The 12,095-nt window shown below is 44.6% G+C and overlaps 1 protein-coding gene across 1 annotated transcript in view; it reads right to left on the reverse strand.

Moving 5' to 3' along the window:
- Positions 1 to 10,702, reverse strand: part of NKAIN2 (Na+/K+ transporting ATPase interacting 2) — a gene marked incomplete at its 5' end in the record, with an annotated part of 470,357 nt that extends 459,655 nt beyond the window's left edge. The window contains one exon of the mRNA XM_015423828.1: positions 10,565 to 10,702. Within this exon, the coding sequence (XP_015279314.1) occupies positions 10,565 to 10,702 (138 nt within the window). The remainder of the gene's footprint in view (positions 1 to 10,564) is intronic.
- Positions 10,703 to 12,095: the final 1,393 nt, after the last annotated feature.

A 12,095-nucleotide genomic window follows, 5' to 3' on the forward strand; every position in this document is an offset into this window, starting at 1 on the left:
CACTTGTCAGGGATGCTCTAGGCTGATCCTGCATCAAGCAGGGGGTTGGACTAGAAGGCCTGTATGGCCCCTTCCAACTCTGTGATTCTATGATTCTTATGAAAAAACAACAACCCAATACTGAGGGCTCCAGACAGCTATCAGTATTGGGGCTGTGACAAACACTGCAAGCACTAAGTGCTCATTTCCTCTTGCCACAACTTTACTTCCCTCCTGGCTGTATTCTCCCCACTTCTTCCAATGCATCTTGGAGGTTTGCTATGCCACTCTTGACATGAAGGCTGAAATGTCTTGATAAAGCATCACAAGTTCTCGTGGATCTTTTATTTTTAAAGGATTTTATCTTTTCACCTTAACTTTTTTAAAAGTGTTCACAGTATTCTGCAAATCTGGGGTTATCCCAGGTCTGTAGAAAGAAGTTTCTTCTTGCATACATGGCCTGATCCACAGATTTAAGGTTCCCAGATGGGGCCATGTTGTCTATTAGATATAGATGATAAAAAAGACTAAAACCGCTATATGAATAACAGGAATTCTCTTTCACTGTGTTGCTTAGAGGGAGAACACCTCTAACACTTAGAGGCCATTCCAGGCTAGTAGAATGATTTCTTTATCCTTGAGTGACAATGCTTGTTATCTGTGAATCACTCACTGCACAGTTCATTGATCTGTGATTTATACACTACAATGTGCTATATATTTAGTACAGAAGGAGATTGCTTGTAAAAGTGAAGTCCAGGACTTACAAGCCACTGTGTTGTTCCACAGAGTTTGTTCTACAAGGAGGAGGAAAATGGGAAGGAGAATGTAAAATAATTTCATAAGGTTAGCTTGACTTGTTTAGTAGGGAGAAGGATCACAACAAATGTTAAGAACATAAGAAGAGCCCTGCTGGTTCAGACCAGTGTTCCATCTAGTCCAGCATCCTGTGTCACACAGTGGCCAAACTTCCTCTGGAGGGCCAACAACAGGGCATAGAGACCAGACTTTTCCCCAATGTTGACTCCTGGCTCTGGGATTCAGAGGTTTATTGCCTCTGAATATGGTGGTACCCTTTAGTCACCATGTCCTCCGTGAATCTGTCTGATCCCTGTTTAAAGCTGACTATGACTGTGGCCATCACTACATTTTCTAGCAGCAAAACGTTACATTTTAATAACTTTCTGTGTAAAGAAGTATTTCCTTTTATCTGTCCCAAATCTACTGCCCATCGGGTTCACTGGATGCCCTCAAGTTCTAGTAGGGATCCCAAGTCCCCCCGGGGGGTGGGGAAGCCCCCGCTCCAGAGGCCCATTCCCTGGCGCCGACAAATCGGGCTCCGGGGGAAACTCTGCCCCGACATGCGTGTCACCCGGAAGTGACGGGAGGACGCCAGGCACGCTGGGGGCGGGCCCATGGCCATACAAGGGAAAACTCTATGGTTTTCCCTTGTATGGCCATGGCCCCGCCCCCAGCATGCCTGACGTCCTGACATCATTTCCGGGTGACGTGCTTGCGGCGCGCGCACACCAGACGCCAGCCGGGAGCCCCCCGCTCCCGGCAAAGATCCACTTGGCAACCCTAAGTTCTACTATTTGGGGGGGGAGAAGCTTTGTTAACTCTCTCCACCTTATCATAATTTTATAAACCCTTATCATGTTGCTCCCCCCCCCCACAGTTGTCTCCTTCTAAACTGAAAAATTCCAGACTCTCCAGCCTTTCCTCATACAGAAGGTCCTCTAACCCCTTGGTTGCCTTCTGCACTTTTTCAATGCAATGTTCTTTCTCAGATACTGTGACCAGAACTGCACAGAGTATTCCAGATGAGACAATTTTACTTTCAGTCCCTTGCCTAATAACCCTTAACATACAGTTCACCTTTTTGCTTTACAGTTTTATAATTCTCTCTTGAAGCAAGACAAAATATTAGTCATTATATTCTTCATTAGCAGAAGCTGTCTGTGGCTAAAAAACCCCCAAGGAAATGGACTCCCAGGGTGTTCACCATATAAACATTCCACAGTCAATATTATTACAACAGAATATATATTTTAGCTATGACAGTTTAGAGGACATTGTACTTAAGCTGGTTTGTATGAACTGGGTATGGGTAGGGGAAAAGGGTGACGTCTGCCACCCCACCTGGGGGCAACAATATGTCCTCTCTACAGATCCACTGAAACCATGTGTGGGACATGGGGGGAGCTGTTAGCTGTAATACTTGGTCTCTGTTTAAGTTGTGATGGGGGAATTTAGCTAAAAGACCATTTGCTTAATAGGCGCACAAGCTAGGGATCGTCCTCCAGCTATACCAGAGTCAGAACCCGCTTGGAGTGGAACAGACAACAGACAGGAAATATCTTCATGAAATTTATTAAGGAAACAACCCTAATACATTTAGCTATATCATAAAATATCACACACGCATACACACACACACCAGACCTAGGAAATAAAAGGGGCGAAGCGATCTTAAGAGATCAGAGATAAAAGAGGGCAAAGCGTTGATGGGGATAATAGCTACCTTCTGAAGAGAAGAGTCTGCGGCAAACAGCAGACAGCTTGTCCAGCAAGCATGTCTGTAAAAATCCAAAAGGGTTGATGGATCCAGCTGGTACATGTCCCAGGAGACTGAACCAAAGATGGCTGGGTTTGGAGCCCTGATATAGGAAAATTGTGCCTCCGGGGCAGTGGGCACAATAGGGAAATGGTCCAGAATGGACCGTAATAGCCGGTAATGGCTCAAAAGGGGTTTTGGACAAAAGAAGTCCAGGTTTGGGAAGGGAAGCCTTTGTTAGTAAGTCATGGGGCAGTTGCAGAATCTTGTCTCCATTAATGGCTGGGCTACCCAGAGAATAATAACAACAATAGACTGTGTCTGGGGTGGTCCCAGTATCGAGGGACAAAGTCCAGAGGTTTGATTGTGAGACACAGAACTGGAATGCAGGTTTGCTGACACCCTTGAGATGATGAAATTAAAGACACTGTCCTTTCACAATGACAGATACATGCTTGCTGTATCTGAACTGATGGCTGGATGAGTCAGGGAGAGATGGTCCTGAGCACATGTCTGGGCTAGTTAGCTTTGCACAGAGAGAGGGCTATACTTTGCTAACTTTGGCCCTAACCTGGCTGGGGTACTGTCCTTCACGTGGCAAGGGGAGGCTTAGACAAACAGAGTTGGTTCCTGCAACTCATGGATGTAAGGACTTCAAATCTTTCCTGAGTTCCCCTCCCTACAGCAGTCCTTTACAATCTCAGGAGTTTTTATTAGACCTTGTGTGGTATAATAGTCACATGGACTGGGAGGCTGCAGTGGAGAACTGAAAGGGGGAGAAACAGTACTTTCCTCTCTCACCCATCATGAAAGTCCATGGGTAATTTTTCTCGCTTTTCCCCTTTCCCACTGCAGCCTCATGGCTCCACAGAACTAGGCCCCCCGATCTACACCATACACTCTCTACTTTTCAAGATGTATGAAAGTCAGGTTCTACCAAGATTATGCTATTGGTTAGTGCTTTTGAGCAGCAGGGACAAGGGAGCCAAATTGCGTTCTTATTACTACTACTAAGTAATTCTCTATATAAAATCACACAAAAGAAGAAGAAGAGATTGGATTTATACCCCACCCTTCACTTGGAGTCTCAGAGCGGCTTACAAACTCCTTACCATTCCCCTCCCCACAACAGACACCCTGTGAGGTGGGTGGGGGCTGAGAGAACTCTGACACAAACTGCTCTTTTTCCAGAACAGCTGTGCCAGAGCTTGTGAATGACCCAAGGTCACATCAGCAGGTGCAAGTGGAGGAGTGGGGAATCAAACCCGGTTCTCCCAGATTAGAGTCCGCGCACTTAACCACTACACTCAACTGGTGTTAAAAAGTGTTCAGACTTCCAGTGAATTTCACATGACTACAGGGCATTTAAATCTATAGCATCTCCTTTTTACACAATGTAATTTCAAGCACAGTTTAAATACTTTGCTATATTTGGTGATGAAAAGTGCAGTCAAGTCAAGGCCAACTTATGTTGACCCTTCGGGTTTTCAAGGAAAATCCCCCAAAACAAACAGGTGGGTTGCCATTGCCTGCCTCTGTGTAGCAATCCCAAACTTCCTTTGTGGTTTCCCATCCAAGTACTAAACAGGTCAACCCTACTTAGGCTCCAAAATCTGATGTGATCAGGCTAGACTGGTCATCCAGGTCAGGGCTTGCTATATGTATTAGGTTATATTTTAAAAACATTATATATACTCCCCCTGCCCCATATTATGTTTGTAGACTTCTCCATCCTTTTTTTAAAAACAACAACAACAACCATACATGGGAATTAGAAGGATAATGATACAAGTTAATTGTACTTACTCCTGTTATGTAGCGAGGTCTATACTGGATGGTTCCAAATAAGCCAAGTATGACTATAATAATGTGTACAAAATTTGCCAGGATTGGTGCCCACTGATAACCCAGGAAATCAAATATCTGTCTCTCCAGCACACATACCTAGAATTAAACAGCAACAAAGATTTGATTAGCACAGTTCGGGGGGGGAGAGCCAAAAGTGAACTTTGAAAGGCATTCCCCTCTCCCCCATAAACAACTCTAGAAACTTGTCTGCACTATAAAAGTAGATCAGGAAGCAAAAGCTAAACTCAAAACAGGATGACTTTGCAACAGTTCATTCATGCTTCCCTGAAAAGAGCATTTTTAATGACAGTCCACTGAGTTACACTCAATTAACTAAAATATTCATGTGGGTAATTCTCCTTAGCTATGAATCCCCCCATGCAAGGTGAAACAGTGGGAGCACTTATCGCTTTGGCCCTTTCTGCACTCTTCTTTTAATCCATGTGCACCGTGGTGTCCTCCAAGCAATTCTGTACTAAAATCAAATTCAACCTTATTTTTAATCCAAGTTCAACCTTCTTTTTATTCCAGGTTTCCCCCACATTCTTTATTACATTACCCCCCATCAGTGGTCAGCCCAGTTTCAGCCTGCCATTCCCCTGGGTTATTTGGATGCTGTTTTGTCGTGGACCTAAATTGCCTCGACTCAGACATCGAGAAAATCTGGAATGGCAGGCAAATGTGGAAAGGAACTTTGTCACAAAGTGCTTCTAGGGGTTCTACATGTCTGGCTAGTTTAGAAGTCCTAGGTAAATATGTCCGTCATGTATCCTGATAGTGCAGAGTCATCCTTTATGGTATCTCCTACTTCAGATGTTTTGTTTAGCAAGTTATCAAAGGTAATTAGTATGTAGCAAAGTCTTAATAGAGCTGCTGGTGAATATAATATAAAGGGAGAGAAATTGTTTATATCTCATACAAACATACATGCAAATTGAGTTATTTCAGGGCTACTTAATTTACCCTACCAGTGTAAGAAAGCAGCTGTAAAGTGACAGGAGGAGTGTGTTCTTGAAACAGAGAAGGGATCCAATCAAAGAATAAGATATAGAAAACGAAGACTGGAACAAGACTGCATTGCACAGATAACATGTAATCAGACAGCTGAGCCCCAGCATGCTCTGCACCATTGAAAGAGATACTTGGGCACAGATGCACCTCACAGTCTCATAAACGTTTGCTACCATTTAGGTTGTTTGTACACTCTGGCCCTGCTCTAATTTCTGAAAGACCCTTGGCTAGATTTGGGCTTCATGCTTTATGATTTGTTTGGTTACTACAGGTCATTTTGCATACTTAAACAAGTTTACCACCATCATTTCCTTCACAGGCACTTCTCTCTAAAACAGCAGCAACTCTCCATTTCCATCTCCCAGTGTATCCTCCAATCTGTTTCTGAGCCACTCTCTCTCACACACACAACTATCCTTGTGCTCTAAATATGTAGTTTAACATTCATAGATGATTAAAACCATCTCTGACATGGCAAGCTACATTCAGTTCAAATTTGGGGATAGTCAAGAGTCTCAAACATATTAACTGTAGATTCTATGTTCCCACTCCTCATTACATACTCAATAAGACTCTGGCTGCGATCAGAGGGGTCAGTTGCTCCAATGTTGTGGTTGCTCTCTACCAGATGGAAAATCATTATCTACACAACTCATCCTGGCCTGGCAGCTGCAGCCACTACACAACCGTGCGCAACCCAGTGCCAGTGGCCACCATGCCACTGGGCTTGGGCTGGCACAAGCAGCAACCACCATACCCCCAGGCCTGGCCTGGTGCTGGTGGGCATCGCACAGCTGGGCATGGCCCAGCAGTGGCAGCCACTATGCAACTGAGAATTGCCCTGTACTGGGGGCCACCAAACAACTTGGCCAGACATTTCTTGGGGAGAGACTGCCAGGGGTACGGAAGGGTGGAAAGCTGAAAACAGAGCTGCTAATGGCAGGTTAGCTGGTTGGTGGGAAGGAGAAAAGGAAGCAGGAGAAGGGAGAAAGACAGTGAGGGCTGCCAGGAAAGGGAACAAAGAGATAGTGGGGGTGGGGTGGGGATCGAGGGGGAAACGAGAGGCCCCCTGCAAGTCTTTTGGCTCCCCCTCTTGTTTGCTTGTAATTCCCACCAACATGGCAGGCGTCCCAAAGTCTAGCTCATTAGCACAATGACGTCTGTTACTTCCAAATTGGGGAAAAGGCAACAACCCTTAACCTGGGCTCTGGAAATACTCCAGTTCATGTTCTTTAGAAGCTGGAACAGAGTAGTGGCTTAGAAACGTAAGCTATGACTGGACACAACACTCCAAATGGGGTCTGACCAGTGCAGTGTACAGCGCTATCATCACACTGTGTGTCCTACAATACACTGTCCATCTGTCGATACACTCCCTAGGATCGAATTTCCTGTTTGCTGCCGCATCACATTGGCAGCTCATACTCAGTTTGCAGTCTACCAACCCTCCCAAGATCCCATTATTGTTTCAGTGCTAACACATGAATTGCCAATAGATCTGTATGCCTCAAATGGACAGGCAGGAAGGAACCAATGGTGGGGGGAAACCCTGCAAAAAACCAAACAAGATAATTCTGATCTGGAATGGCAGCTGCTGGATGGCGTGGTCACTATTTCCTCCCTCCACAAATTAAATGCTCCAGGAACCAAAACAGGCAATATGTACATTCTGCATACCTAGCACCATACGTCTCTAGAACAGTGCCACAATGCTAGATAGTCTCTATATTGTTAATAGCCTCATTTGACTGATGACCAATAACAAGCAAGCCAAGAATTCTACCAAGTATCCAAAGTCATTTGCTTGGAAGCATTATTCTAAGGCATGAATAGGATGGATGCGTAATTTTTGTACTGGAGATGCCTTTTCAGGAAGATGCCCACTTTGCTAGAAGACATGCAGGGTACTCTGACTAACTCTCTGGTTTGAGATTGTGTATGGATGCCACTTTGGCCAGGGAGCCTGGAGAAGCTGCATGCTGATTTTGGCAGTTTATAGTCATGGTAGGAAGGCCATAACTCACACAGGCAATTCAGTATTGAAAACAAGTTGTATGGTAGGCTTGCCAAGTCCCCCCGGGGGGTGGGGAAGCCCCCGCTCCAGAGGCCCATTCCCTGGCGCCGACAAATCGGGCTCCGGGGGAAACTCTGCCCCGACATGCGTGTCACCCGGAAGTGACGGGAGGACGCCAGGCACGCTGGGGGCGGGCCCATGGCCATACAAGGGAAAACTCTATGGTTTTCCCTTGTATGGCCATGGCCCCGCCCCCAGCATGCCTGACGTCCTGACATCATTTCCGGGTGACGTGCTTGCGGCGCGCGCACACCAGACGCCAGCCGGGAGCCCCCCGCTCCCGGCAAAGATCCACTTGGCAACCCTAAGTTCTACTATTTGGGGGGGGAGAAGCTTTGTTAACTCTCTCCACCTTATCATAATTTTATAAACCCCTATCATGTTGCTCCCCCCCCCCACAGTTGTCTCCTTCTAAACTGAAAAATTCCAGACTCTCCAGCCTTTCCTCATACAGAAGGTCCTCTAACCCCTTGGTTGCCTTCTGCACTTTTTCAATGCAATGTTCTTTCTCAGATACTGTGACCAGAACTGCACAGAGTATTCCAGATGAGACAATTTTACTTTCAGTCCCTTGCCTAATAACCCTTAACATACAGTTCACCTTTTTGCTTTACAGTTTTATAATTCTCTTTTTTGAATCTTGAAGCAAGACAAAATATTAGTCATTATATTCTTCATTAGCAGAAGCTGTCTGTGGCTAAAAAACCCCCAAGGAAATGGACTCCCAGGGTGTTCACCATATAAACATTCCACAGTCAATATTATTACAACAGAATATATATTTTAGCTATGACAGTTTAGAGGACATTGTACTTAAGCTGGTTTGTATGAACTGGGTATGGGTAGGGGAAAAGGGTGACGTCTGCCACCCCACCTGGGGGCAACAATATGTCCTCTCTACAGATCCACTGAAACCATGTGTGGGACATGGGGGGAGCTGTTAGCTGTAATACTTGGTCTCTGTTTAAGTTGTGATGGGGGAATTTAGCTAAAAGACCATTTGCTTAATAGGCGCACAAGCTAGGGATCGTCCTCCAGCTATACCAGAGTCAGAACCCGCTTGGAGTGGAACAGACAACAGACAGGAAATATCTTCATGAAATTTATTAAGGAAACAACCCTAATACATTTAGCTATATCATAAAATATCACACACGCATACACACACACACCAGACCTAGGAAATAAAAGGGGCGAAGCGATCTTAAGAGATCAGAGATAAAAGAGGGCAAAGCGTTGATGGGGATAATAGCTACCTTCTGAAGAGAAGAGTCTGCGGCAAACAGCAGACAGCTTGTCCAGCAAGCATGTCTGTAAAAATCCAAAAGGGTTGATGGATCCAGCTGGTACATGTCCCAGGAGACTGAACCAAAGATGGCTGGGTTTGGAGCCCTGATATAGGAAAATTGTGCCTCCGGGGCAGTGGGCACAATAGGGAAATGGTCCAGAATGGACCGTAATAGCCGGTAATGGCTCAAAAGGGGTTTTGGACAAAAGAAGTCCAGGTTTGGGAAGGGAAGCCTTTGTTAGTAAGTCATGGGGCAGTTGCAGAATCTTGTCTCCATTAATGGCTGGGCTACCCAGAGAATAATAACAACAATAGACTGTGTCTGGGGTGGTCCCAGTATCGAGGGACAAAGTCCAGAGGTTTGATTGTGAGACACAGAACTGGAATGCAGGTTTGCTGACACCCTTGAGATGATGAAATTAAAGACACTGTCCTTTCACAATGACAGATACATGCTTGCTGTATCTGAACTGATGGCTGGATGAGTCAGGGAGAGATGGTCCTGAGCACATGTCTGGGCTAGTTAGCTTTGCACAGAGAGAGGGCTATACTTTGCTAACTTTGGCCCTAACCTGGCTGGGGTACTGTCCTTCACGTGGCAAGGGGAGGCTTAGACAAACAGAGTTGGTTCCTGCAACTCATGGATGTAAGGACTTCAAATCTTTCCTGAGTTCCCCTCCCTACAGCAGTCCTTTACAATCTCAGGAGTTTTTATTAGACCTTGTGTGGTATAATAGTCACATGGACTGGGAGGCTGCAGTGGAGAACTGAAAGGGGGAGAAACAGTACTTTCCTCTCTCACCCATCATGAAAGTCCATGGGTAATTTTTCTCGCTTTTCCCCTTTCCCACTGCAGCCTCATGGCTCCACAGAACTAGGCCCCCCGATCTACACCATACACTCTCTACTTTTCAAGATGTATGAAAGTCAGGTTCTACCAAGATTATGCTATTGGTTAGTGCTTTTGAGCAGCAGGGACAAGGGAGCCAAATTGCGTTCTTATTACTACTACTAAGTAATTCTCTATATAAAATCACACAAAAGAAGAAGAAGAGATTGGATTTATACCCCACCCTTCACTTGGAGTCTCAGAGCGGCTTACAAACTCCTTACCATTCCCCTCCCCACAACAGACACCCTGTGAGGTGGGTGGGGGCTGAGAGAACTCTGACACAAACTGCTCTTTTTCCAGAACAGCTGTGCCAGAGCTTGTGAATGACCCAAGGTCACATCAGCAGGTGCAAGTGGAGGAGTGGGGAATCAAACCCGGTTCTCCCAGATTAGAGTCCGCGCACTTAACCACTACACTCAACTGGTGTTAAAAAGTGTTCAGACTTCCAGTGAATTTCACATGACTACAGGGCATTTAAATCTATAGCATCTCCTTTTTACACAATGTAATTTCAAGCACAGTTTAAATACTTTGCTATATTTGGTGATGAAAAGTGCAGTCAAGTCAAGGCCAACTTATGTTGACCCTTCGGGTTTTCAAGGAAAATCCCCCAAAACAAACAGGTGGGTTGCCATTGCCTGCCTCTGTGTAGCAATCCCAAACTTCCTTTGTGGTTTCCCATCCAAGTACTAAACAGGTCAACCCTACTTAGGCTCCAAAATCTGATGTGATCAGGCTAGACTGGTCATCCAGGTCAGGGCTTGCTATATGTATTAGGTTATATTTTAAAAACATTATATATACTCCCCCTGCCCCATATTATGTTTGTAGACTTCTCCATCCTTTTTTTAAAAACAACAACAACAACCATACATGGGAATTAGAAGGATAATGATACAAGTTAATTGTACTTACTCCTGTTATGTAGCGAGGTCTATACTGGATGGTTCCAAATAAGCCAAGTATGACTATAATAATGTGTACAAAATTTGCCAGGATTGGTGCCCACTGATAACCCAGGAAATCAAATATCTGTCTCTCCAGCACACATACCTAGAATTAAACAGCAACAAAGATTTGATTAGCACAGTTCGGGGGGGGAGAGCCAAAAGTGAACTTTGAAAGGCATTCCCCTCTCCCCCATAAACAACTCTAGAAACTTGTCTGCACTATAAAAGTAGATCAGGAAGCAAAAGCTAAACTCAAAACAGGATGACTTTGCAACAGTTCATTCATGCTTCCCTGAAAAGAGCATTTTTAATGACAGTCCACTGAGTTACACTCAATTAACTAAAATATTCATGTGGGTAATTCTCCTTAGCTATGAATCCCCCCATGCAAGGTGAAACAGTGGGAGCACTTATCGCTTTGGCCCTTTCTGCACTCTTCTTTTAATCCATGTTCACTGTGGTGTCCTCCAAGCAATTCTGTACTAAAATCAAATTCAACCTTATTTTTAATCCAAGTTCAACCTTCTTTTTATTCCAGGTTTCCCCCACATTCTTTATTACATTACCCCCCATCAGTGGTCAGCCCAGTTTCAGCCTGCCATTCCCCTGGGTTATTTGGATGCTGTTTTGTCGTGGACCTAAATTGCCTCGACTCAGACATCGAGAAAATCTGGAATGGCAGGCAAATGTGGAAAGGAACTTTGTCACAAAGTGCTTCTAGGGGTTCTACATGTCTGGCTAGTTTAGAAGTCCTAGGTAAATATGTCCGTCATGTATCCTGATAGTGCAGAGTCATCCTTTATGGTATCTCCTACTTCAGATGTTTTGTTTAGCAAGTTATCAAAGGTAATTAGTATGTAGCAAAGTCTTAATAGAGCTGCTGGTGAATATAATATAAAGGGAGAGAAATTGTTTATATCTCATACAAACATACATGCAAATTGAGTTATTTCAGGGCTACTTAATTTACCCTACCAGTGTAAGAAAGCAGCTGTAAAGTGACAGGAGGAGTGTGTTCTTGAAACAGAGAAGGGATCCAATCAAAGAATAAGATATAGAAAACGAAGACTGGAACAAGACTGCATTGCACAGATAACATGTAATCAGACAGCTGAGCCCCAGCATGCTCTGCACCATTGAAAGAGATACTTGGGCACAGATGCACCTCACAGTCTCATAAACGTTTGCTACCATTTAGGTTGTTTGTACACTCTGGCCCTGCTCTAATTTCTGAAAGACCCTTGGCTAGATTTGGGCTTCATGCTTTATGATTTGTTTGGTTACTACAGGTCATTTTGCATACTTAAACAAGTTTACCACCATCATTTCCTTCACAGGCACTTCTCTCTAAAACAGCAGCAACTCTCCATTTCCATCTCCCAGTGTATCCTCCAATCTGTTTCTGAGCCACTCTCTCTCACACACACAACTATCCTTGTGCTCTAAATATGTAGTTTAACATTCATAGATGATTAAAACCATCTCTGACATGGCAA

The sequence above is a fragment of the Gekko japonicus genome, unplaced genomic scaffold, assembly GCF_001447785.1.
Source record: "Gekko japonicus isolate JY-2015 unplaced genomic scaffold, Gekko_japonicus_V1.1 scaffold186, whole genome shotgun sequence".
Classification (NCBI taxonomy): Eukaryota; Metazoa; Chordata; class Lepidosauria; order Squamata; family Gekkonidae; genus Gekko; species Gekko japonicus.